The sequence below is a fragment of the Bombus affinis genome, chromosome 10 (assembly GCF_024516045.1).
Source record: "Bombus affinis isolate iyBomAffi1 chromosome 10, iyBomAffi1.2, whole genome shotgun sequence".
Lineage (NCBI taxonomy): Eukaryota > Metazoa > Arthropoda > Insecta > Hymenoptera > Apidae > Bombus > Bombus affinis.
In genome coordinates this window covers 7,521,879-7,549,417 of record NC_066353.1, presented here as the reverse complement: position 1 = coordinate 7,549,417, position 27,539 = coordinate 7,521,879, and the positions used below count along the sequence as shown (strand labels likewise).

The window sequence follows — 27,539 nt, the reverse complement described above, 5'->3', positions numbered from 1 at the left end:
CATCTTCGAGCGTAACTCCAGTAATTATAACTCTTACCGATCGGATACGTAAATTATTATACATATCGTTATACATTATACATCGTACGAGTATATGATACACATTTGGTTTGCACGATTCGAATGGTAATACTTACTCGTGCGAGTTTGTATTTAACGTATTTGAGTAAACGTATTAAAAATATCGTAGCGTAAAAGATTTTCGAACATCACACGAAATCCGTTATTCTCGCGTTCTTACGTAAGAGAGGATATAGAAGTACACAGCTTTCGTTTCGTCGTGTCGCGTCGCGTCGTTAGAGAAGTTAAGCAAGCGTTTGGTTAAAGAGTACCGCTACAATTATCGAAAATAAGGCCAGGAATTATATTATAGAAACAGAGAATGCTTCTTCGTTCCCGTAGCCATAACATCTCCTTTCCCATACCTACCAGAGAGTAGAGCTCTGTGTTAGTCGAGCAATTTTCTACTTAAACCTTACAAACGTAATTCTTCGTCTTCATACGTAATTTCTATCGAAAGAAACTTTCACGCTTAAATTCTAATTTGATTTCCCCATATCATAAATAGACTATGAATTTTTATACGCTTATGCTAATGGTAGAATTCATCTTTATACACATCGAAAGCGTAAAAATGAAACGACGTAAAAGATGCGAAAGAAAGGAAATGCTTCCGATGGTAAAAAATTAAATTCCACTTATTCGGTTGCGCGATAACGGAGACGCGAATTTGTATAAATTTATTTAACGAATATTCGCGGTCGAATTATAAAAATATCACGCTGCAACGGAACGTTACGACGTTAAACTGGAAAATGAATGTTTAAATTCAGATTCGACGTTCGTCGAATTGACCTTATTGTTAACAGCTAAGTACGAGGGGCCGTCTAACGGAAGAACTTTGTTCGTTTTACGAAGATTAAGGTTAAATGATGTAGAAAGAAGTTCAAACGTAGTTGAGCGCTTATCCTCGTTTGAAAAAAGAAACTACGATCGGACAGCGTGAATTTAGAGTCACCAACGATAGACTATCAAAGTTTCAAAGGTTAATGTGGACTACTTAAGAAGAGGTACATGTACTAGGCAGCGCATATTCTTGGATCAGCTCTCTCGACCCAGTCGCAGACCTGATCGCATTCTCTCGTTAATTTCGCCGATTCGAGTCGGATCGCAAGGCGCGGACACTTTCTCGGCTACGCGATTGCTTTCCGATTTCTTTGCGTTTTTTTTTTTCTTTTTTGCATTACGTTTACGCTTTACGCTAATTTCGATAGCCCGCGTAATTTTAATAGAAAGTTGTTCGCTTTGGAAACAAAACGAATTATCAAAGTGTATTTCGATCGCGTATTACCTGCACGCGATTCGATTATTTGACGCTTATTCGTTGCTTAAAATATAAATATCCGGACGATGGATATAACCCGCGCGTGCAACGCGAAACAAACATCGACGTGTTGGCCGCGTTTGTACATCGATGCTCGTTCGACCCGTTTGAAAAGTATGTACATAGCAAGAAGCGTCTATGTAGGTACATGGTAGAAGTTTGATTTCGTTAATAAGAAAGCTTCAACTACATAATCGTCGTATGCCAAGAAATTGTAAACCGCGTGTTATAAGTTATAACGAAGCAACTTCTGCTTGGAGTGGAAGCCTCGGCGAAGTCAACGTTCGCGATACAATCAACGAACGATTGGAACCGTACCAACTGGCGTTTACGATGAAGCCTCTACCCAGAACGCGGTATCAATTTCAGAAAACCGTTTTCCTTCGCCGAGGAAACGGATAAAAGGAGGAAAAGCCAACAAGAAAGGAGCAACGTCGATGTTGGACGAAGCATCAGCCGCGGTATGCGGATGCACGATATAAAATGATACAACAAAACTACGCGCGATCATTGAACATTTCCAGTTTCCAGTTTCCATGGCTGCGCGTGCGGTATCGATGGATGATTTACGATTGTATATTAAGAAAGGAAGGAAGACAGAAAGAGAGAGACAGACAGAGAGAGAGAGAGAAAGAAAGATGGGAGGAAGGAGAGAAAGAGAGAGAGAGAGAGAGAGAGAGAGAAAAATGCGATTCACTGGTAGACAGAGTACTCACTGTAATCCGAAGTATCGTCGTTGGAACCGTTTACCGTGCCATCTGGCAGGATCTGCAAATGCCGATTCTTGATGTACATCTGGATTTTCCTGGAAGCGCCAGTGATGTGCGACAAATTGGCCGATCGTTCTGCCCTCACGCCGGCGTCACCCATTAAATCAACCGGGGCGGCACTCACTGCACTGATAACTGTACCAATCGTCAACACACTCAACCCGGTTGTACTCGGTTTCGCACTGTAGTTAACCACACTTGATTTACGAAGTCCGCACTGTCCGAACGCGACGAGGAACAACAGTAACGCTAACTGAATGTACGTTGAACGGTTGTTAGAGCACACGCGTTTCTTCTTCCTCGTTCCACGGTCACTTCTCGTCAAGGACTCCTGGTGATCGAACGAAGGAAAGTCGGTCTGCCGGCACTGGCCATCGGTACTCGCCACGACCTTGGTGACGCGCGACTCGCTACTCCAGGAATTCGTCGCGTCGTCCACCACTTCCTTCCACGTTTCATCGGCCAAGGACGGGAGCGCGCTCGGCACCGATACGAACTTCTCGTATCTCGTCCGATCGCCCGATCTCGAAGGGTCGTTCGACTGACTAGAGAACCGCGCTGCTGACTTCCCTATTGGGACATGGCTCGCGAGGCGATACCGCGGCCAATTGCGAGTCGCGGTTGACAGGCCGCAACGTTTCGAGCAGCGGCTGGCTTCTTCTTCGCCTTCTCGTTCGTGACTTCGGTGCCGATTCCGATGTCGACTACGACCCGTATCGTTTTCGTGTTTGCTCGAAGGCACCGGAAGCCTGGTCGAATCGAGTCTCCTGTTCGTTTCGCGTTCTACCGAATACTCGTCTTGTCCCGATCGTGTCTCCGTTATCGCCTCTTGGTCGATCGGCGACCGGTCCACGACGATCGCATCGCCGAGTCGCGATTCCGGTTGCACCGGATAGAAACTATTTTCACGATAATGCACGTTCTCGCGTCGAATCGTACACGACAGCGCGTCGTTCGACGGCTGCCGATGACGATTGGAAACATCGTCGAACGCGATGTTACGCGGCTCCGCTCGTCGAAATCCTCGGAATCCGGAACGGCTGGACGACGATGTGTCACCGTTTCGACGAAAGGAGAAACCAAAGCAACGACGAGACTCGAGGGCTTTGCTATCGAGCGATTGGTTTTCGTCGATCCGCGGAAGTCGGCGTACGATCGTCAACGTTCCGACAACTCTATTCTCGCCGCACAAGGAAGACTCGGTGGAAACTGACGCTACGATTGGTATCGGGCAGTCGGCACGGTAATCACAGTGCAGCACCCTTGGCCCGCCCGTGTCGATCTCAGCGGGCATGACGGTCTCATCCACACTCCTTTCCGAGCCCTCCTTCTTATCTACACGCCACTTTCTTCACTCTTTTATCTTAATATCTCTTTCACTTTCCCTTTCTTTTTTTCTTCTTTTTTCCTTCTTCTTTCTCGTTTCTCTTCTTTTTCTTCTTCTTCTTCTTCTTCTTCTCCTTCTTCTTCCTATTTTCTTTCCTTCGATAATTCGTTTGCTTTTCCTAGATTCGTTTGCGTCTTGAAATTTCTGCTCGTTCGTTATCGTCGTAGTGGTCGTTATCGTCGTTCGATGGATTAAATCAAAAACACGGCACGCAATTCGTACGACGGGTCGTAGAGGGAATCACACGAGCGTAGAAAATTCAGCTCCACGATGCAAGTCCACCTCATCCTCGTTGATTTACTTTTGCCTCGGACACAACCACCGCTGGAACAAGATTCTCTCGGAACACTGAAGATGTAGCAGCAACTGGCCCGCCGTTATCGTCCATTTACCGCGTTTCCGATACTCTCGCATTATTGCGGACCCCCGTGGCTGCGATTCTACCGCGGCCAACACCGATCCTCCACGAACTGATCGACGAGGACTCGATCTCGTCGACGGACGATCCGTGTGGCTCGTCAACGCGAACCGGAAGATCGACGACGCGCGCCAGTCAGAACGGCTTGTTCGCGAAGATAGGGAACCACGGAATTGGTTTACGAGGTAGCATCGAGGCGACGTGCGATGGATCCTGAATGCAAACGACCGACTAGATCGTCGAGGCTTCCTGTGCCCGATATCGCCGAGGGTACTCGTTACACTGCGAATGATCCTGGCTGAAGATCGGTCGTGCAGCCGGTAACCGAACGAAAAGGCGAACGACGACACTGAATTAGCGACAAAGCAGGCGAAAGGATCGTTGCTCGCTCGTCTTTAATCGGTTTTGTCGAGGCACGCAGGTTGATGCTACCGATTACCTTCGTCGACTTGGCTCTATCCCTCTCTCTTAGTCCCTCTATCAATCGCAAGAACTTCCACCGACACGTTACTCGTACCGCCTTAACGGGTTTCTCTCTCTCTTTCTTCCTCCCTCTCTACCACAGCTCCACCACCACCTCCTCTTCTTCCTCTTCCTCCCCCTCTTTCTCTGTCTTCTTCTATATCACCGTTTCTCTTTCGCTCGACGGCTCTCCCTCCCCCTGGCTGCCGTGGGAGAGCGTATCCTTCCGGAGTCGCCAAGGGTCGTAATCACGCGCGTACTTCTTTCTCGCGAAATACTCTTCTTTCGGTCAGGAATGAGATATCACCGCTAATGTCATCGCTACTAGACGCTACTTTTTTTCTTCTCCCCTTTCTTCTTCCTTTTTCTCTTCTTCTCCTCCTTCTCTTACTTCTTTTCCTCCTACTACTCCTCCTCCTCCTCCTCCTCTTTCTCCTGCTTCTTCTTCTTCTTCTTTTGCTTCTTCTTCTGCTTCTCACCACTCCGAAGAATCGGTGCAACGTATAATTACGTTCGCGAAAGTTGGCTCGTGCACACTACACACGAGTAACAGCACGACCGATACGTGTCGCGTTGTTCGCCACGAGCACGCACGTTCGTCGCACGCACCGCGAGCAAACACCTGGCAAGACCCGCTATCACACCGCGATTCTTCTACTTCCCGGTTTGCTTTGACAAACAATCGAACGGAACGCGATGCGCGCAAAAAGCGACGCGAGGGTAAAAGGAAAACAGCTAACGACCTCCGTGCGTGTGACACTGGACCACGCCACACCGGTTACTTTACGCGAACTTAAAGCGACGAAAACGAAAAAGCCAAAGTGGATCCGCCAGTGGAGAGTTGCCGCGCGACCATGAGTCGCGATAACTTTCGAATCCCTCGTGACCGATCGTCGTTCCAAGGATCCACCACGATTTTCCACCACCGCGTGCGCTACTCGCCGATTTTTCTGTCTTACGATTCACGACTCACATCGGGAGAAGCGAGATGCGGCAAACGACCACGACAACGACGGCGACGACGACGACGACGACGACGACGACGACGACGACGGCGACTACGACGACGACGACGACGACGACGACGACGACGACGACGATCGCGGTAAACACCAAAGTTAGTTGGAAAATTTGGTGACGGATGGAAACGGACGAATCGTCGCTCTGTTTGATTCGGATGGTTGGCGATTCGTCAAACCGAACGATCGAATGTTTGTCGCACGATGTCGTGGTTCGTGTCGTTATTATTAGGAGGTCGGGGGTAGTCCGGTAAAGTCGACGGGGTTATCTGGCAGGTCGGATGGTGGCGGTGCGGCGTCCGAGAAACTACTGAACGAGTGGCGCGGTTCTCTTCTCCGGCTCGGTTCGGGCACGCTCCTCGGTTCGCTCTCGTAGAGAGATCGACACACCAGCACACGGGCCGGCAGCAGCCGAGAGTGAAACCAATACCAGCGCGCGGGGATCGACTCGACTCGCTACTCACACGGGCCCGCAGCATCCATCCCATCCCGTCCTCGTAGTTGTAGTAGTAGCCGTCGTCCCGTTTCGTCCCGTTCCGCTTCGTACCGTGTCGTCCCGATTCCGTCCCATCCCAGAGCGACGCAGCACGCGACAGATCTGGATGCTCGCTCGCTCTCGTCCACTACCTCACCATCACGACCACCACGCGCCTCTTCTTCTCCCTCTCTTCTTTCGCGCTACTCCCCTCCTCCTCTTCCCTTATACCGCCTCTTATTCCTTCTCTTACTTCGCTCCTATCTCCCTCTTACGTTCTACCTGTCTACCTGTGCTCTTTCTTTTCACCGCCTTCCTCACCTTCCTTTCCTTCTTTCACTGCATTTACTCCCCTATCTCTTTCCGTCTCTCCTTGTATTCCTTCTTTCTTGTCCTCGCCTTTTTTCGTAATACCTCTTTTGCTTCAACTTTTGCTTCTCCTTCTTCTTCTTCTTCTTCTTCTTCTTCTTCTTCTTCCTCCACCTCCTCCTCCTCGTCGTCCTCCTCCTCCTCCTCGCCCTTTCTTCCCTCGTTCTTTCTCCGATCCTTCCTCTTTCGCACCAGTTCGTACGTCACCGCGCTTTCCTCCGATTCCCTGGAATTCCACGGAGACGTCACTCGCCTCTTGCGATTAGCAACATCGCTCTTTCGCTCTCTATTCCTCTTCTTTTCCTGCTTCTCGAATCTGACCTCTGATTTCCGTCTATTTTGAACCGTGCTATTATTTCAAGGCACGGTGTGTCTTTAGGAAGGTCGCCGGTAGAGGAACGATAAAAGCCTATCCGGGGCGGGCTAGAGAAAGAGGAAGCCCGTTAACAAGGCCACGAAGGACGCACGCGAACACCTGCAAACCTGGCAAGATAAATCGCTCAGAAATCGCCTGTTGCACACGCGCCCGTGTCACGATTCCTCCACCTCGTCTTCCTTGTCGCTGCGCTCGTCGTCGATTCCCGATCCTGCTTCGATCGTTTCTCTCTCGTCCCGTTCCGACCTATTTGCTTCTCTTACCTTATATTTTACACAGTCTTCCTTTGCCTTCCTCCGCCTTCCACCGCGCTTTCTTCCGACGTCTCTTCCACCCTTGTCCCGTCTCTTTCCCTTCGATCCGATCTCAGTTTCCCTCCTCGTCTTGCTAACGGAAACTCGGTCTCCTCCTTCTTTCTCGGTTTCTTTTCACGCCGCGCTTCGCAAACGCGCGACTGCTGTAGGATCAGCTACGGCACGCACCAGTTCTCGTTTCCTTCGGCTCCTTCGTTTCCTTTTCATTCTTCCTTAGACACGAGCGAAAGCCCTATCGAAGTCAGCCGTGCGTACCTGCAAACAGTAACAAGGATCGATCCTTCAGTCCCAATGGGCAAAAGTTTTCGTTTTCCCTGCGATACCCGCGGATCATCTCGCTTTTCTTTTGTCATCATCGCGAAAATACCCGTAGAACCGCGGGGACGCAGCAATTGTAAGCACGAGTCGGTCGTAAGCTCGTCAAACGACAAGCCACCTTGGTCACGGTTTTTGTTCCAAGCGATCCTGCCTTCCAGGAATTTCGCGGAACCAGGCTAAGCGGAATTTCGAGAATTATTCGGCCACGCAACCGTGTTTATACGTACATACATAGTCTCGACGTTTACGCGTTTCGACCATCCAACGATAAAGTTACAATTTCTCAAGTACGATCGAATTGAAACTTTTAACTACGATCGCTAAAATAGTCGACTTATCGATAATTGTCCGCTTCGTAGCTTTTATCTCGAGCCAATTTATTTTTTCTACCGTGTCGCTCTTCTATCCAGCCGCTGATATCTAGCGGATGTTTTTCTTTATTTTTATACTACTTTATGCGATACGGCGATGCCGAATAGCAAATTTCATCGTTCTTCTTGCAATTTTGCGTTACTCGGTGCGTAACAAGTTTCTATGCAACGTAATTACGCGTATTTAAATTTCTACCTATCTATTTTTATTAACTAACACGGCTACTTCCTGCTTATTGTGATACAATTTCGATAAGATAAGTTTGACGACAGCGAAAGTTTGAATTAATCGATATTCTATATATAGACGGTATTATTCGCAATTTCTTGAGAAACCGATTTTTTAAACAAACATTTCTAAATTCCACGTACACGTCGTACACGGAATTGATTCCTCGATAAAAATTAAACATAAGAATATCGATTATTTCGCAATTAAGAGGACGATTATTCGCGATATTCGAGGTGCTGATGCTATTTCAGCTCGACGATCGGTATGTCGTTATGTAAATTGTAGTGTATCTGAAATTGAATATTTTTCTTATCTTAAGCAAGTGTAAGAAATGTTTGTCATCGTTTAGAATACGTTTAAATACGGAACATGAAATCCTATCAAAACCAAAGCAGAAAGGAGATTATGAAACGTGCTGATATATATTTTTAATAACGTAGCCTTCGCATCTGACACAGCCACGGTCAACCGATAAATAGTTGCATCGCGATCTCGATTGCAACGTTATTATCATAATGTGCTATAGAAATACCGTCGAATACGTACGTACATTGTTAGCGAAACCAGACATCCGAGATAACGCCTATCGATCGTACGTAGTATGTATCTATTTTCGCTATAGCATTTTCTCACTATGAAACACGTACGTTGTTAACGAAACCAGACGTCCAAAATTACACCTATCGATATACATAGTATCTATTTTCACGGTATCGTTCATCCATGCATCGATCCATTCGAGTTACGACTTTGATCTCAACTTTGCCTGTTCGAACGAAACGAGCTATACTAGAACGATACCTGTCACAAAAGGGAAAAAATGAGGAAGGAGACGAAAAATAAGGAAACGTAGGTGTAGAAGGAAAACGGACAAAAATGAGGGAGAAATAAAGGAGGAAAGGATCACGCATCGGGTATGCGGTTTGAAGGGGCTTAATAGCGACTTTTTCGGGGAAAACTATCTCATCTGGTAGAACGGACTACAAACAGCTTCTATGGCGTGTACAAAGATAAAGGGAAGATACCATTCATCGAGGATCGCCTCGCGACATACCTTCAGTCTTCGACTTTTACGAGGCGCGTCAAATTTCCACCGTTGTCGAACATCTCGTAGTTGCTCTCCAAGATAGCTGATGGTAGTTCCACGATTTCTTCGGATTTTTCGTTCGACCCATTCTGGAAATATTTTCCTATTGCCGCAGAAGCATACTCGCTGTCAGCTGACCACGGACAACGTTAAACTTGTGTCGATTGTTCGGTCAAAACCAAGTCATCGAGTCACTTAGCAAGCATTTACCGCGCGCCTCGTAAATACGAAAGAATACCGCCGCTGATGCGACGGCTTGGAAAAATGACGAAATGGACATCGGTGAGCGTCGATAAACACCGAAAGGACCTATGCCCGTGCGTGTAGAAGATTAGAACATTAGAAGGCGCCACGACACGGTGATTCACATTCTTACGTACGGTGCTTGCGTCTCTTCGCTCGTACGACTGCTACTCGCTTCGGTTACCCGAAATGAAAATATTAAAATAAATATTCGGACGAGATGCATCGTAATCGCGTGGAAGACGCAAACTGCTAGAATTTTTACGATAACTACGATCACATACATCTAACGACTTTGTTTATGGTTACACATGGAATGGACGAACCTAACAATTTTCGTTGTAATGCCAAATATCAAAATTTCGATTTTCTCGCATTTTCTACGATTGTTTCAAGTTTGTACATGTTAAAAAAAAATACGTACCATCTTTAAATAAAAAATAGGTATACGTTTTATACAAACTCTTATGTAATCGCAAGATTATCCAAGTTTGTTTCCAAGAAAGACACGTGTACTTTCAACGTAACTGTGTAAGGCAATGCACGTATATGGTCGAAAATATTCTATAAACAGCCATTCAACTACGGAGCATTTGCGTTTGTTTGGTATAATCGAAGGTATCCGGTGCCGTCTGATGCTCGACATTTGCGTTTACGCGAAACGTGAATTGATCGTGTAATGTCGTAACATAGACTGTAATTCAGCTCACTATTAATTCGATCGTCGTAACCTCGATCGTTTCTCTCGCGTACTCTTATTACCGGTGAAACACACAACACGTGGCAATTTCAGTCAAATCAACGTCGCGACCCACCGAATGAACCGAATAAAGAACGATCGGTTGAAAGGAACTCGATACAAATATTTAAGCGATCTTTCCAATGCTTCTGCAGGTCGATTTCCAGTAGCGAACACTTTCCTTGTCAGAGGCAGCCTTATACAAATTTAACGATTATTAATCGACACTGACGCTCGTATATAAAATATAACATTTAGGGTTCGCTTTATAGTGGAATGATTTGCAGTAAAAACATTTTCGATAACAAACAATTTCAATCCGTGTGCGTATTTCAACGAGCTGCGGTTCGCAGAAATCACGAAATAGAGTTATAGATATACGTGGAAAATCTGGCGACAGAATTTTCCGATCGGCTTAATATGACATAAGTTCTATCTGCGAACAAAAAGGAAAGAAACTAATTGTAAGAGAATTTGCCGCGGAAAGTATTAACCCGCGTATAAACAAAAACTGGACGTAGAGAACTAATAACGTAATAATTCATCTCGCGCGTTAACACTAATTTTTATCCGCGATCCCGGTTCGTGTTCAGCGAATCATGAAATTCTACCACTTTACCAGTAGATTCCTGAGAAATGCACTATAAAATACAACCAGAAGAGCCACGTTCCAAATGTATATACAATACGTACATACGTATATGTAAACACGGAGATCGCACTATTAGATGTTAAACTCGCATTACGAGTGATTAAACGCGGCCAATTTATAATACCGTGAATGTTTAATTACACCGGTGACCGCTCAACCGGACCAGATCTATAAATATAAATCGACGTAAATTTCAATAAGTGGGCGTAAATACATATTGGTCTAGGCTTCCGAGATAAGTCGACGTGCGTTGGGGCCAGACCCGTCTTAACGACATTATTAAATCAACGAATAATATGTAACCGAACGTCGCGGAAGAAATCATTGAGCTTGCTCTATTATTAAGAAATTTCAATTCGCATAATTATTGCTTTGGAGGCAGATAAGCGCGAGCCTCGATTCATAAATTACAGCCGAATTCTCTCCACCCATTTCTAACAGCTCGAAGCCCACGCGTTCGCGGCTACACCCGCCAGAGCAGCGTATTCTCGAGGAAAAGGAACAACCGCGATAAGCGCGAATATAATACGATACTAAATAAAGTAAAATTTATCAGAAATTCCAAAAATTTCAATCACTCGGAAAGTTATTTCCGAAGAGAATCAACTCTTTAGCAGGCGTATCGTGTTCACGATCACGTACTACAAACGGTATATACGTACTTTATTACGTGAGAATCGTCGTGAAAAAATGATAAATGGTTTCAAAGCTAGGTCCGAGACATTCGTGCCGAATGTGTTAAACGAATAGTATTACGTACTACTACCGATAATCCATTAAGACTTATATCGGTCTTTGCCATTCCTTGAAAACGTTAATTTTAGGCTACGACCAGATGGAAATGTTTTGATCGAAAGTGACTGGAATTACATTTATTACTTGCAAGATTTATGATGTAATACTGCACGAGTAATGGATCGTTTAAATGGTTAATGCTTTCCGTATGGCCATTGGAATAGTTAACCTACGCGCTATTGTAGGGAATTTCACTTTTCTATCTAGTGACAGATAATAAAGTTCTAAGAGATACATATGTGCATACGTGTGCAATAAAGCACTCATTAATAATAAAGCATTCTTGCAGTTATATCTAGTAATAATTTAACGTTTATTGTTAAAAAAAAAAGTTGCTTTCCTGACATTTTCAACGTTTGATTAGTAAATAATCTTAATGTAATTCTTAAGCGAAAAGTTGCTACGTATATCTCATCGCCGGATGTAATAACAAGGAAGCTTGGAAACATATAAACAAGTGCTTCTGCTTCTTTCCTTACAACTAGTTTTTCTTATTTCGATGCGATGCGCGCAGGGCGATCAAAGAGTGGCAGAAGAAACGGACGAAGCGAATGAAATAATACGAAAGAAATAGGGGGCGGAGGGACGATCGAAGACGATCGGCTGTCGATTCTCGATCGTTGACGATCTCTTAGGTCCTAGACGATCGGTCAAGTGCCACGATCTTATCTTTGACACTGTCTCAAATATATCAAACTAGACAGAGTTCCGCAATTTTTTGACACATAACTGCCTTCATTCGGGCTTAACAGCGAGCTGTTCTTCGTTGAAAGCATCGTTTTGTGTCAAAATAGAAGGGAGCAATTACGTCGAATAAGGTTATCTTCGGCGAAAGAACGAGGATAAAAGGAACTGCATGGCGATGCATTCTTTTTCATCGTGCATCGTGGTTCGCGCAATATCGACCCTCCAGACCTTCCACCCGTGCTTAATTTCGTGGTTCTTGCGTATTTTGTTAAATTGTTTCAAGTTTCTTGTTGATTCTCTTTTGTTTTTGACGTATAATAAAGTTTATGAACGGTCGAAGGACTCAATTTGGGTTAGGTATCTACTTAAGAGGAAGGGGATCAAATTGTGAGGGACAATAAGTGTAAACTGAGAAACGTTAACCGTAATTGGTCAATTTTGGGAAACGTAGGTTTACATGTTGAAATTCCGTCGTCGTGTCGCGTCGTTTCGAAGAAAGGATGCGAAAGATGATTAAGAACGAAAGAAGACAGAAAGTTTAATTGAGAGACGAAGATAAAAGGTAGAGACGCTAACGAAGTAATAAAACTTTTAGCGCATTTTAAACGATAATGGATCTATCTATTTTCTATTAAATTATTCTATTTTCTATTTTCAATAGAACTATTCTATTCTATTTTATCTATCGAACTATTTTTTATCTTATTATTTTAACTTATTTTTATTTAAATATTCTATTTTCTATTATCGAATTTTATCTATCTATTTATTCTATCGAACTATTCTATTTTCAATTAAATCGATGGAAGAGAGATATTCTAATTGCTCGAAATCTTACTGTTCCGATAAAGCTAGCAGATATGTGATTTCGCTTGATATAGATAAACGCGATCGAACTGGATATCGTAAAGAGCAACTGTAGGATCAAATATAAAAATGTGTTTTTAAATATTTTAAAATATTTTGTTTCTTCCACGTGAGTTATGTAAAATTTAATTTAACTTTTAATATTTTTATTGGCTTAAAAATCCTAATGTCATTATAAATACGTGTAAACGATTTTAGAGTATGAGAAAATGCACTGTCGTGTTATAATAAATGTACATTGATTTTATCGGTAATAAATAATTCAACAGAGCTAATTTTATTACCGCATCGACTAATGACACCTGTCAGTCTAGGGACATTTACCTATAATTACTTTCATATGGAATAAACGTTTTTCCTTTCATTGAACTTATGCACAAACGGCCTCGCGTCTAGTAGCTAATCTCCATTTTTCCTCACCCAAGAGCAGATACCATCGAATTTCTAAACAACTTTCGCATTTTCTCAATGTCTCTTAAATCTTTTATTTTTGTCTGTCGGTTTATTTGTTTATTAATTACCTACGTATATATATAGTCGCCTCGTAAAATAAGTTAAGGGTCTTACGTTTAAACTTTTAACGAAAGCGTTAACTTCATTTCCATGGCGAATTTATATTTAAATATAAATAAACGGGAACTCTTTTCATAATTCAGTGGAACGTTCGACGTGTGTTTATGAAATTTGTAGATATTTTCACGCACTAGCGTTAACTAGATTCTTTCAACAATAGCAACTTAACGAAATGTATCTAAATCAGGGTTTCGATCCTGACGAAAAGCAAGTTTCAAATTGCGTAGACTGACGTGTCATAACATTTGTGTCGAGCTACAATAAGATAAATTGTACGTGAGTGCACTCACATTTTAAACTTTATTTTTAGCTTCGGTAGCTCCAAGAATGCCTACGTATCCTGCGTTAGATTAAACGGAAAAGTATAAGCTGAAATAGAAATGAGGCTATTCTTGAACAAAAACTAGATGTTTCGTATAGAAAGGAAACAGAATGGTCTCTTTTTAAAACACGATGCTTACAATTAATGCTATTTAGAAATGTTACGATATCGAGGTTTCTTTCGAATTTTCAACGTACTTTACATGAATACTCCAATTCTATGTATTAAACGTATATAGGAAATTATCGTTTCGCACAGATATTTTCGTTAACACTGATTAAATATATAGTATCGCACGTAAAATTAAAATGTAGAAGCATTGTAACGCTTTACGTCTACGTCACGTTAGTATGCTGAATTATCTTCTATATTTTAGTCGATATCCGACATATCTTTGTTAATTAAAAATATATATGCAGAAAAAAAATAGTGACGATTAGAATTAAGAGGCAAAAAGTATTTTATCGCCCAACGTGGGGCTCGAACCCACGACCCTGAGATTAAGAGTCTCATGCTCTACCGACTGAGCTAGCCGGGCACTTGGTATTCGCTGATAAAATATATCGTACTAGAGGAATTACTATAATAATTACGTATATTGTTTGTAAATTATAAATTTATCCTTTATATGATACAATACGAAAAATAAAAAATGTATAAATTAATCGATTAGCGGGAGAAATTCTACGTGCAAAAACACATCGATCCTTTCGGCAATTGCATCGGCAAGTGCATTGTAAGCAGCGCGATAATTTCATACGGAGAAGGCAAATAACGTTATCTGTTTATTTAGTCGATCCTTTTTTTGAAATTTACTATTGACCTCCTATGTCAATTTTTAACGAAAGCCGGCGTTACCAACCAACCAACCAGTCGATGATAGTCTCTCGGCCATAAACTCGGCAAATCGTAATTTACCAGTGGTAGCAATGGAAATTCTAAACCGACTACAACCGTTTTTCCGTTCTATATACACGCAATGTTTGCCAGAGTTTGTTTGCGTCCCGTTCTATTGCAGTCCCGTTTCTGCACTTACGACGAACGTCATATACTTTACGAGATCTTTTATTACGGTATCAAGCCAGGTGGGTTACCATCGAGGAAATATTTAACATTCGAAGCTGCTTCCTTCACGATCAGCCAATAACGCCTTCGAGGTATTTCGATCATCTAGGTAGAAAGACATGAAATTTGTTTCTGTCGTTCTTGTCTATTGTATACTCGCAACAAAGGTATACGATTATATTATGCTTTTATACGATATTATACGGCGCCAACTTTGACCCTAACTGGTTTTGTAATAATTTAAAATTGCAAAGTTAGACGTTTCGTTCTATTTGCAGCAAGCTATTTCACGTGCTGAGAAATAATTTCCCGTTTCATGGTCAATATAGTGCTATGTACCTTCTGTCTGACCGCGATATGTAAACATATTGCAAATAATATCGTAAGCAAATTCTAAACATATTCTAAATAGCGTCAACGTAGGAACCGATGGAACTTTGATATGATTTTTCAGAAGAACGATCGAGTTACGACTCGTGTTTCTTTTCACAATTCTGATCGTCGTGATCAGTAATGCAAAGAAAAACACGTTACCTCGAAATCCAAGCTGAAGTTTTCCATCGAACCGAGAACGTAAAAACTAGCGACGTAGAATCGTGGCATATAATTTCTTAACACCCTGTACATCTTCAAGTTCGTTTCAAATATCGATACAGCAGTGCCTCGTTACGGAGCTGATGAAATTTCAAAATGTTTTACACGTGTACGACACACACGATGCTACCAGTATTTATCCTAGTCGAATTTAGAATAAAACAACGTTGAAGAGCGAGAGTCGATTCTTTGCTTTAGATTGATATCTCAGGCAGGTTCGATGGATAATCGTTTTATAGGTTTCGTGGTCATTGAATCGAAGTGGATCGCTGGTCTGTGTGGTACAACGTATATAACGTAGATTTTCGGCAGGATGATGTTATAATCATCTTAGGGGCACCAACGCGACGTTTGAACAAGGGCGTGACCAGGCTACGCCGGCAAAAGAATGAGCTACGAAGAACAGACAGACCAATGGCGTGGCATTTGTTATACTTAATCGCGCGCAATTTTTAATTTTTATGCGTCGTTAGCTTCGGACCTCGCATTAACTCTGTGTTGCTTGGAATCGGGCTGCGAACGTGTTCTCAACCTTGCAACGAAATCTTGTTAAGTATATTACGAGTATTTTTAACAAAGATCCAACGATACGATTATTTCGAATACACTGTACGTTTTAATTACGCGAAATAATTATCGTTTAGAAACATAGAGAAGGTTTAACATAAATTACGATATCTGCAACATTAGAATTTTCTAAACTGTAATCAAAGAAATACATCTGCAAACATATATCTGCAATATGTGAAAATTTATGTACACTTGTATAAATACGACGTAGTTAACCTAAACATATTTACGCGAAATAATTATTAAACGCAGCCATTAAACCGGTCTTCCTATCTGAAGGCATGTTCTAATTCAAATCGCTGCCCCCAGGATTCAGCCTGGATCGTTACAACTTCATCCACGGATTGCTATCGAATATTCTTCGTTCGTCGAACGCTGCGAAACGTCTCAATCAAGCGTTGAACGCGATGGATCGAGTCGATCGATCGTCGAAACTCGAACCGCGACCGATCGAACGGTTCTGCGCCATTGGGACCGTCAAATTTTATAGTTTAATAATAGAGCGGTGTTGGAGAGTGTTTGCTTATCGCATCCCTGATTTTCGACCGAAGACACGACGCCGCGCCGTCGTCGTGCGGCTTACAGGAGAGAGGACCGCCAGAGAATAAGGATAAAGGTACGAGAAAAAGGAAGAAAAGACAGAGGAGGTAAAAAAGAAGGAAGGTAAAATAAGAGAAAGCTAAGAGAGCGAGAGAAGAGCGGCATGGATCACGTGCAAAGAGGGTGGGTGACTTGTGCGAAGCTGCTTAGCCGGGCTATGCCTCCCACCTGCGCTCCTTCTCCTTCATCCACTGGCAGACACGAATAATCGAAGCATAATTTCAGCCCGTGGGCTGCTCTTCGCGTATTTCGGACGTTCCCTTTTTATATGCCTACGTACGACCCCTCTTTATTATACTATACACAGTGTATCCTATCCTATCAGATTCAACGGACTAGCCTATGCAAAAGTTGCAATTAACGAGGCGTCCCGGTTTTTTTTCCTGCGTCGTTATGCGTGATCTTCTCTTTGTTACTGCAAGGAATGCACCCTATCAGACCAGCGGGATTAGGCTACGCGAAAGATGCGATTAATAGGCTCGCCTTTTCCCTGCTAGTCGCGTAGCTATCTCCTTCCATTCGTAGAGTGTACGCTTTCGCTAAATCGACGAAGGTAAACGTAGCAGACGGGTGTAAAGATAGTCCTCTATCTATGTATCTATGTATGGGATTACAGAGGATGTTATTTTTAATATTCAAGATACATCCTGTCGGATAAACAAGATTAGGTTGTACAAAGATGGTGGTTTTATTGTTATTTTTGCAAGAACATTTCCGTACGCTGTTAGAATGTATCAAATTCGCGGGATTGTACTATTAAAGAGACGCGTATAATTAATAGGAAGAGTAAGTTTGCTGATTAAAAGAATTATAGTGCAGCAGAGGTGGTTAACAACCTTCTTCTTCCAGATAATTGTATGAAATCGTTTGCTATAAAAGTTGTTTCCTGTCAGATTAGCGAGATCGAGTTACCAAAGAGTTGTCATTAACGTGTTTTCTTCCATGAGAAAAATCGAACTGCGCGAAAATGCGATTAATAAGATCCTAGCCTTACGTTGTATTTTATTTATAGTATGCAAAGGCCACAAATAATAATAAGGTAATCGTTTGATGACACAACGCGTGATCTCCTCTTTACCATACTAGCTGTATCCTGTCAGATCAGCGAGATTAGAGGCTACAATTAAGCCAGTTCTGTATGATTAAACACGTTATTCTTTCTGTAGCCTATTATTATAACTTTGAGAGATTAGGCAATATAGGCTTGTAATTAATAAAGTTTCCGTTTCGTGTAATTACGGCGCTACTTTGGCATACAAAATGCATCTTATCAAATTAGCGAGAATAGAGTGTACAACGGCTACAATTAATTTCCATACTAGTATTTCCATACTATGCAATTATGCACAGTTTTTTCTCTAAATACGGTACCATCTATCAGATAAATGGGAATAATACATACAGGGCTATAATTAATACAGTTTTCTTGTTATATATACATATAATTACAGAGCAACTTACTTCTCTCTATTCTATTTTCTATTTTGGTACCATAGCTTATCAATTTAACAAGCTTAACAATATACAAAGTTACAATTATCCAAATTACCGCGTATGCTACTGATACGATATATTGATCTTGATATTCTTATTCCATAAACAACTTTGATAATTCCACCAGACTGACACGATGATATCAACGAAAATGGCATACATAGAGAATTATGTAACGAAAGCTGTCACATTTTTATTAGAAATTATTCGTTTATTCGAAGAAAAACGTAATCTATTACACATAATTTCTGACGCAACATCACGCCTAATCTAACTTCTTTATCGCGTCTGTAGACATTCTACGTAATATTCTGGCACAAAGTATCTACTATAATATAAAATATAGTGGTATCTTCGTAACATTGATAGCAGCAGAAAAGTTGAAGAGAAATTGAAACATCACGCTAAAACGTATATAACGTAATAACATCATAAATCATTAATGCGTACAAGTATAACGCGGGTTCCCTTAAAATGTAATAGGTACTTCACAAAGAGCGTTGCACCGATCGGTTGCAACCTGGGAGCGGTCGAATGCAAACAGATACTCTCGAAATTGAGATAACGAGAGATAATAATATTAGAATATGCGCGTGCAGCAAAAAGAAAAGAGAAAGGAGGAGGCTGGTGTTTGAAACGTTCGTGTAATTGTTCCCTCGAGAGAAAATCTACGTGGCGAGAAACGACGAGGCGTTTGTAGCTTCAAAGGAATCCTTATTCAATACTTGGGCCACACTAGATACATCGCGACTCGTTTATGAAAGTTATATAATTATCGGCGACCTGCCTGTGTAATTTACCTCCCTCGGAATTCTCTTTCACGCGCTTACTTCTCATTTCCGAATAAAGCCATTAATAGTTCACATCACGCATCGATCGCTTTACATGATTTTACGGTTATTGTGCTTTAATTATGGTCATTATAAGCCGACAACTCAGTATGCTACGATTACCTAGCGCGATACAGGGTCCCAAACCTTGGGAAACACCGTTCGAATACCAAACGCTCCAGCCACAGATTCCTCGAATATCGAAATTTTTTTCCAATATCCGATACGTGTATTTTTCTTTCCTCTTCCAGATTTCATCCGATAGAACAGTTAGATGTTTCTAAAAGTTTGTAATATTATCGTCACGAAAGAGTTCTTCCGATATGAATAACGCGATTTCAATATGATAATCGTACAATAATTTTCTTTGATACGATCTACAAATTGGAGTCTCGAAGTACTCAATTTGTGATTCTGTATACAAATTTTGTAGATTTATGACGATTCGTTTTTGCGGATTGTAACGAGTTTCTCTTTTATAGTATTTATATTTTTACAAAAGTTAATTAGCGGTATTGTTTGTCAAGTTATCAAATCGAATTATTTCTGAAATTACTGTATTAAGTTAGTACGTTTATCCAGGCAATTTTAACAAACCTTTTACCTAATTTCCAGTCAAGTATTTTTATTTATCAAGTATATAAGATATTGTTTCATCGCATCGATGTTACTTTTTAGAAGACGTTCGGCAATTGTTATTAAAGAATATCTCGTAGTTATCTTAAATTAAACGAAAAGATGTCTAAAAATACCTAGGTGTGTATAAAACATAAATATCTATCCAAACTGTTCCGTAATTATTAAATTAATGTCTCGTACCTATTAAATGGTATCCGTTAATTATCACAGAGATTAAAAAGAAACAAAGTTACACAAATCAAACGAACCTCGATTCCCATATCCGGCCACTTTCCACTCTCAAAAATACCATAGATTAAAACCAATTAAATTCACTCCTTTCAGAGGGAAACATTCCAGATGAAACGCGAACGAGCATCATATTTCGTGCATTCGATGCCGGGAAAGCGGTCGGATCCTGAAGGCACACGGGAAACCGAACCACCCGTGGTCATGGTAAGTCAAGTGCAACTGCAGGGTGTATATAGTCACCTGGTTGACCGATTAGTTTCATCCATCATATGCCATAAAGGAAGTCGAGGTCTGAACAATATCTGATTTCGAGTCACGACCTGTGTGGCGTTTTCGGATCGTGGTGGGGCCTCGAGGTTCTCAGAGACACGAACTCTTTTGTGGACCACGAGGCCACCCTCTTTCAAGGGTTTCACTAAAAGAAACCGACGCGGCGCGCGACAACCTACCTTTTTACGATGCCTCGCCTCTATTCAATAACGTTGTCCACGGATGATCGTGTAAACAGCATCGCGACGTAAAACACGTAGGACGCACAATGAAACACCTTTATAGCACGTTGTTCAGAGATCACAACTTTTCCCGTACGTCGTAAACGGTCAAACAATGCAAACAGGAAACGTTCGTCCATCTGAATTGCTAACATCTACCCGGCCGATCAGATTAAATCACGATAAGCTTGGTAAAAATTATGATTCTGAATTCATAATTGCAAAGCGAACGCGTTTGCATTTGCGAATCAAGTCTTCTTATCCCATTACTGAAGTAGGATTATAATTAAAGTGCAGATGTCTATGCAAATGAATTTTCTTACAAGTATGTACGGATGAAGGAATGGAATCTAGCAAAAAGTAGAGATACGCTTCACCCTATAAATCTCGTGGAAAATTTTTCCTTTGTTCGTTTTACACGTTTTTGTATCTTTCAATTTCTTAGAGATCTCTCTACCATTCTAATATACGTATATATCAGGGCTATAGAAACGTTAATATAAGTAATCGACTGATATAGGTAACTCTTGACAGAGTAGAATTCATCGATTAGATTTGCTAGAAGAAAATCGTTATTCGAAGTTTTACGGAACTCATCTGTTATGGCTAGATTAAGTAAAATCATTTTTCCGCCAAGGATTTCAAACTAAATCAATTGGCCGAACACTAAGAAAAGATCAAAGTATAAGAAAAATATCGAAGTGAGAAATATGTCTTGACCGAATTATGTATTTAAAAATTTTTTTAGCTTACTCGATGTCCATCCTTAAATCTTGATGAAATAATCGTCTCCGCCAATTATTTTATAAAAAGTTAATCGATATACAGTCGATATTATTTTCCAATTTGAAAAGAAACTATTTCGAAGCAGATGTTTCAGATAAAACAGAGATAGATAAGGTCTTACGAATTCTGGAATCCCATTATCTGAAAATCAGGAAACGTCACGCGGAACACTTCTAATGCAGTTCAATTTGGAATTCTGAGACGGGTATAGAGTTTCGGAGTAGGAAAAAATGGTGGCGGGCAAAAGAGCCGACTGACGCGATCCAGGCGAGAGAACAATTCCCTTGCCAACCCTTTTCTCGTGATTAATGTATGCAAAGATAGCACGTTCAGAAACAAGCCCATTCTCTTGATCGGTTGGAACGAAGAACAAGACAAGCAAAAGCAATTTCTCTGACGAGTTCACTTAACGACTATCCACGATTGACAAAGTATCTGGAGATCTTAACAATGGGCTCCAATTAGTAAAATAATGAATTTTCACGACATCGATGAAATTAACGTAATTTCAAGTCTTCCATCGATCTACACCCTCATTCGTAAACCTTAGCACGAACTTTTTGCGAGAAATTTCTTACTATCTAATTGGAAATCTTAAGCTGTAAAGAATCGATATTTTTAATATTACAACAATAAACGAGTAAACTTTTAGTAGTCGTATATTCTGTAGATTGCTGTTTCAACCAGTATCGATATTCGTTTAAATGATCATTTGTTATATTTGTCGTTAAATATTTGCTTTTTTATAAATTTTTAACAATCTAATTAACACAATCGATAATCGACCGTTTAAATAATTTTGTGGTCTCTGCGAAATATGCATCCACTGAATATCTTGTAATTTCTACGTATGTATTTGTTCCAAACGTTAGCAGTATAATCGTAGCAGTCGAAATTCGTAAAAATTTTAACGAAATTTCAAAATATTTTGTGTAATACAGGTAAAAAATTCGCAAGTGACGTCTACGAATGTTCGAATACTTTCACGAGGTTGTATACGCGTACAAAAGTTACGATCTACGAGCTTTACCTGCGTTTCTCTTTTACGGTTTCTTTTTAAATTCTTTCACGGTGCTTTCTAATTGTAAAACGCCTGTCGTGGCATACTCGCCAGACAAAAACGTTATTGCAACTTGCTCGGTACACAATTGGCGGTAAAGACGAGACAAGAAAAAGTAGAATGAATTCACGAACAAAGTTTCAAGTTGCCGACTAGCCGTAGTTTTGGAACCGAGCGGGACGCGGCAATACCTCGTAGAGGGAGGACAATTCTCGTGGCAACCCTTTCAGCATGATTAATGCGCGCGAAGATAGCGAGTTCGAGGGCAAGCCCATCCCTGTGAGGGCGTATTAGTTTAAGGCTTAAGGGAAAGAAGAGAAGAGGAGGAGAGGGACGAGAGGAAAAAAGGAGAAAATAAAATCCTCACATCCGACCTCTTTCATTGTAAATGCCCCTGTGTGTTTATTGTCCCTGCCAAGCTCTCTAGGTGTGCTTCGAGAAACCCGTAAACTCTATCACGGGGTATTTTGGGGACTGGGCCTGAAAACCGTAGGACGCCTTCCTTTACCTTTACAAGATACACACAGTCTGATTTTCAGCATCGAACTATCGATGCTGCTCAAAGATAAGAAACGTGTACGCCGATTTCTCGGATCGGGGATCGTAAGTCTACACGTACCTGTGCAGCTCGTGTCTAATGAAGCCACGGAATTTGGATCTACTTTACGAGCTTAGCTGGAATCTACCGACCCGATGCGACGGGGCACGATGTTACACTTACAGCTTTCAGCAGAGTTATTGCTACTTGCGAAATAAAGAGTTGCTTGTTTTAAAAGGTCGGTCGTTTGTTATCTTGATTTCAAAAAAATATATAATTGGGCTAGCCACGAAGGAAATATCTGTACGTGGTGTTAACTCATCGATCTACTTTTTATTATAATTCTCCGAACGTTTCATGGTAACTAATACTATTTAATTTAGCGTAGATTATCGTTTTCAAGTAATTATCTATTATTCGTGCCTGCTAAAATACATATTACTTACCGTTACTTTGATATTTAAAACTATAGATAGCTAAAGTTATACTTTATTGTGTATCTTAAAATAGACTCCCTTTTCTAAATAAATCGGGTTTAGAAATCCTTGATAAAGTGAAAATATAAAAATATCTTCGATTTCTACCTCATTTGCTCTAAGTTAAATCCAAACAAATTAATCCATCCAGATAGGGCTTTCGCTTATTGTTATCGATGCTCTATACCTTGTTGTTGTATCGTCCAAGTAAGATAAATGGTAAAGAAGCGTCGAAAGGATTAAACGCTTTTGACTAAAATTGAAAATTCCGCAAGAACGTACGCTTTCTGTGGATACAAAATATCTTTAAAACGACGCATCACGTATAATATATGGGTAAGGGAAAATTCTAAATTTCATCGCGAGCTCGAGATATCACAATCACGGTTAATGATGCACGTAATGAAGTAATTCTTCAAAGTTGCCATGTCGAACTTACTGAAATTAAGATTCATGCCAGGATGAAGAACTGGTGGCCGCTTAAACAGCCAGAAAATCTCAGCTGAACGGTCTTCGTCGAGATTGATTAATCGAAGGTTAAGGGTTTCAGGGCGTTAAGTGGTTCACTGAAATGTTTCTATGGGCTGACACGACGGTGGGAGCCAGAAGACAAGAGGCCGCGCGTGGTTTCAAAGCCGGACGGAAGGACAAAGGAAAAAGAAGGAGAAGAATGCGACCTCGACCAGTTGCCGCTTCTTTCGTGTCAAAACACGGCGCTAATACATCATTAAAAGAACGCGCCCCTAACGTGCCGCGCCGCCGCGCCGTACCGGTCTAGCGCCACTGATTGTGAACTACAAGGACACCTCATAATCGATTGGCTCAGTTTCGCTGGATGTGTTGCGTCTTCGTTACGGCCTATCTTGCCTTTCTTTTTCTTGTTCTTGCTCTTCTCATCGCTCGTTATTTATCGCTCGTTGAGTCGAATATGCTAGCGATCTTTCGTTCGACTTCGATGTTTGATCCGAGCGATCCGATCGCATTCCGATCGACGAGCGATTCCGATGACATTCGAGCGATCGAGAAAGTACGATTCTAAGAAGAAATCTAACGTTACCGATATAGATATTATCAACGAGTAGACTATGATCTTTTGGACGATCGTAGATAATCAAAGAGACAGAACTTGATCGAAGATTCGATCCACCTACTGAATATTACAACGAGTGGTAGATGTATTCTGGGAATTCTTGTATCCTCAAATTTCTCATAAGCGTATAAAAATTTCTAGTCCAATGATAAAGATACTCTACCAATATCGGGGTTATAGAAGTTTTACTTTAAAGGTATAATTAATTAAAATTTACCACGAAGATATAATACCATAATTTCTATAATTTCTATTCCTATTCGATATTTATGATTCAGCGATGATATACGTATCGGCGCGAAGAATATACTTCTAACTATTTACCCTTACAACTTCCTTAATAAAGCATTGTATAAAGCAACGGAATAATATAAAACTATCGGAATTTTTGTATGTAAATGATTAGATTCTATGTAATTATGCAAATTTTTCAGTAGTACCGGTTATTCGTATCTAGCACACAGAATCCGAATATAAATCTCAATTCGAAGAACGCATTATACGGCTGAACTATGAACGCTATCAACTTGGTGAATCGGTATGAATTAATATAATTTATTATACCACGATGGCGAATAGTGCTTTACAGACGTATATCTTGATTTATAGCGGTCGCGTTAATTCGTTTAATAGAACAGTGTATTGACTGGGAATCGTGGACGTCGGCATTAATTTCTGTTCACTGTGTTTATACACGTAATTTTAATAATACCATAATCGCTGTTATAAATTCTTTATATTTTCAATGCAAATGTCATACTGTTATCTAACTTAACAGTATACCATTCATAAAGCCATGTCATTTAGCAATTAGTAGACAAACCTGAAATTGTAATATTTTATCTTTCTAGATGGACAATGTTCGGTGTTTAATCGCAGCGATTTACGTCAAGACGACTAATCGTATCACGATCAATTCTTTCGATCGTTATTGATCGATAATGATTAACATGACGATCAATTTCATATAATTTCGTAAAAACATTATATTTTCGTAACATTAAGTATAATCTACGATAAGCCATGTTTTCAATCCATGCCTCTCATATCGCTACGATATTTATTGCATAGCGTTGAGAAATTCTGCCAGTTTTTATCGTTCGTTTACCTATCTCCATCGTTATTTAATTACATAATTATACGTTCACATCGATCCGTCAGTGTTGTGCAGAGAATAACAGCAACGATATTACGCGTATCACGATACTGCAAATTGTATTTTTTTCTCGTTCTTTCTTTAAATCGAATTGTTTCGTCTGCATCGATGCGTTTGCAAGTATTCTTAAAAATACTTCGATTCGAACGCATATATCATCCAGCAAATCGATAAAGTTACTATTTGCTAATCGCCCTAGTATCTTCTATCGGTTCCACCCTTTAATACCATCCTATCGTATAAAATCTATTTCAGCTATCCTCCCGAGCAAAATAACCGCTACGAAAGTTTTACCCGCCCCGAAAACTCCTTCACGTCACCGTATGTTATAATATCGCGGTATAATATACGGCGATGTAGATCGTTACAGACGAAATACTGCTGTTTATCCATTTAAATACCGATCTTAGATGCAGGACTGGAGGAGGCAGGAGGAAAAAGGGAGGATGGAGGATGGAGGAGGCGAACTGGCGCGGCGGTCAATAAGTTAAATGACAAATTGATGCAGAGTTAAATTGGCGGGCGAGCCGGCGCGGCGCAGGTAAGGTAGATGCATTTGGAGATACACTGGTGAGTCGTAGGTGCGCGGGCCGGGGCCGCTCTGCGCCGAATTTGCGACGCCTTCGGGCACGATCGTTATACATCGCAGTTTCTAAATTAGTCTCAACTCACTCTGATTGAGCACCGGCGCAGCGAGCTCGTACCGATCGCGTGCGGCCTACTCCGATCGAGAATTTATCGCGGCTCGATCGAAGAATATTAAAGGCGAATACGCATGCTCATCGACGATCATCCCGTCGAGTTACGTCTCTACGCATGACTTAACCGGGTACATTGTCGAGACCTAAATTAAGTTTCGACAGCCTGTTGCCTTTATTTTTTTCTTCTTTTTATCGGAGACCTCGAATTAGATCTCATTAAAAGATTCTAGAACGCTTTAACCTATAGCTTACGAATAACTTTACCGTTTTAAGAAATTTCTTTCTCTTTCTGCTTTTATATAACCAGAGACAAATGTATTCGTACTATAGTACAACTGGTAATAGTATCATTCGTAATGTAGTATAGCATATACAGATATATAGTTATATAAGTACATACGTATATCTGAATCGATATATTCGATAACATAGAGCGTCGCAGTACATCGCTGAATTATTCGTTACGTGAGAAAAGTAATTGTCGTTCGTCACACGACAGAATTACGGCAACTTTAAACAGTGTATCGTGTGCTTTACTTTTGTCTACAAAGTTTACGCGTAGAAAAACGCGAAAAAGGAGATTAACAGGGTTTTAGCCTTGCCGGATTAATCCGCTTCCGTTTAGAAAAGAGCGCGCAGCATAGCATTCGAGGTTGTTTAAAAGGCGATCAGCGGCAGCTTAGCTGCGGTAATATCAGAGAGCCGCGTAATCGATTCTTTTCTCTTATTTTTCGCGAATCAAAGCAAGATGGTTTTCGAACATAAATCATAGCATACGCGCTCTCGATGCTACTTAAGTAATATACCGCGGGTAATTCAAGGCCCGTAACAACGAGTATCCGAAGAAGAATACGGACTTTATCGTGCTATCCAGCCAGACAAAAAGGACGAAAAGGAAATGATTTGAACTATCATTTGTGTTTAATCGAGAACGTATTACCGATTGCCGACGAGTTGCAATTTTCCGTTGTTCCGTTTCTCCAATAAATAACGTTCTATAATATAGAGAAAGAGACGTAGCGGGGTGAACAAACGGCAGAAACAATGAAAAAATAGAAAAATGATATGTTAAGTAGACTCGTATCTGCCGCCGTTTCTTTGCGGTAGCACTTAAGTATTCGATCGAAGAAAAATCCAGTGGCAATGTTACACTTTTAAACGAGCGTTCGCAAAGGGAAATAGGCGCAAAAAGCTCACCATAGTTACGGATCCGGTGCAATTATTCGCAATGTCCGAACAGCATTCCTTGATAACATGGGGCAACGTCAGATCAACGATTTATGACAGTTTGATGAATACTTATTACGAACAAGTACTCGCATTCATCGATTACTGCAATTAGCGAACATCGATTTAAC

The 27,539-nt window shown here is 41.1% G+C and overlaps 1 protein-coding gene and 1 non-coding gene across 12 annotated transcripts in view; both read right to left on the bottom strand.

Annotated features, from left to right (window-relative positions):
* Window positions 1–27,539, bottom strand: part of LOC126921161 (uncharacterized) — a 238,046-nt gene that overhangs the window by 146,302 nt on the left and 64,205 nt on the right. For 10 of the 11 annotated variants that reach the window (XR_007712248.1, XR_007712249.1, XM_050732460.1 and 7 more), the window contains one exon: window positions 2,101–7,229. Coding sequence is in view for 9 of the 11 variants with exons in the window: in XM_050732460.1 (XP_050588417.1) it covers window positions 2,101–3,448 (1,348 nt within the window). In the remaining 2 variants the exon portion in view is untranslated. The remainder of the gene's footprint in view (window positions 1–2,100; window positions 7,230–27,539) is intronic. The other variant, XM_050732455.1, reaches the window with a different exon arrangement.
* Window positions 14,326–14,398, bottom strand: Trnak-cuu (transfer RNA lysine (anticodon CUU)). The gene has a single exon. It is a non-coding gene; the product is annotated as a tRNA-Lys (tRNA).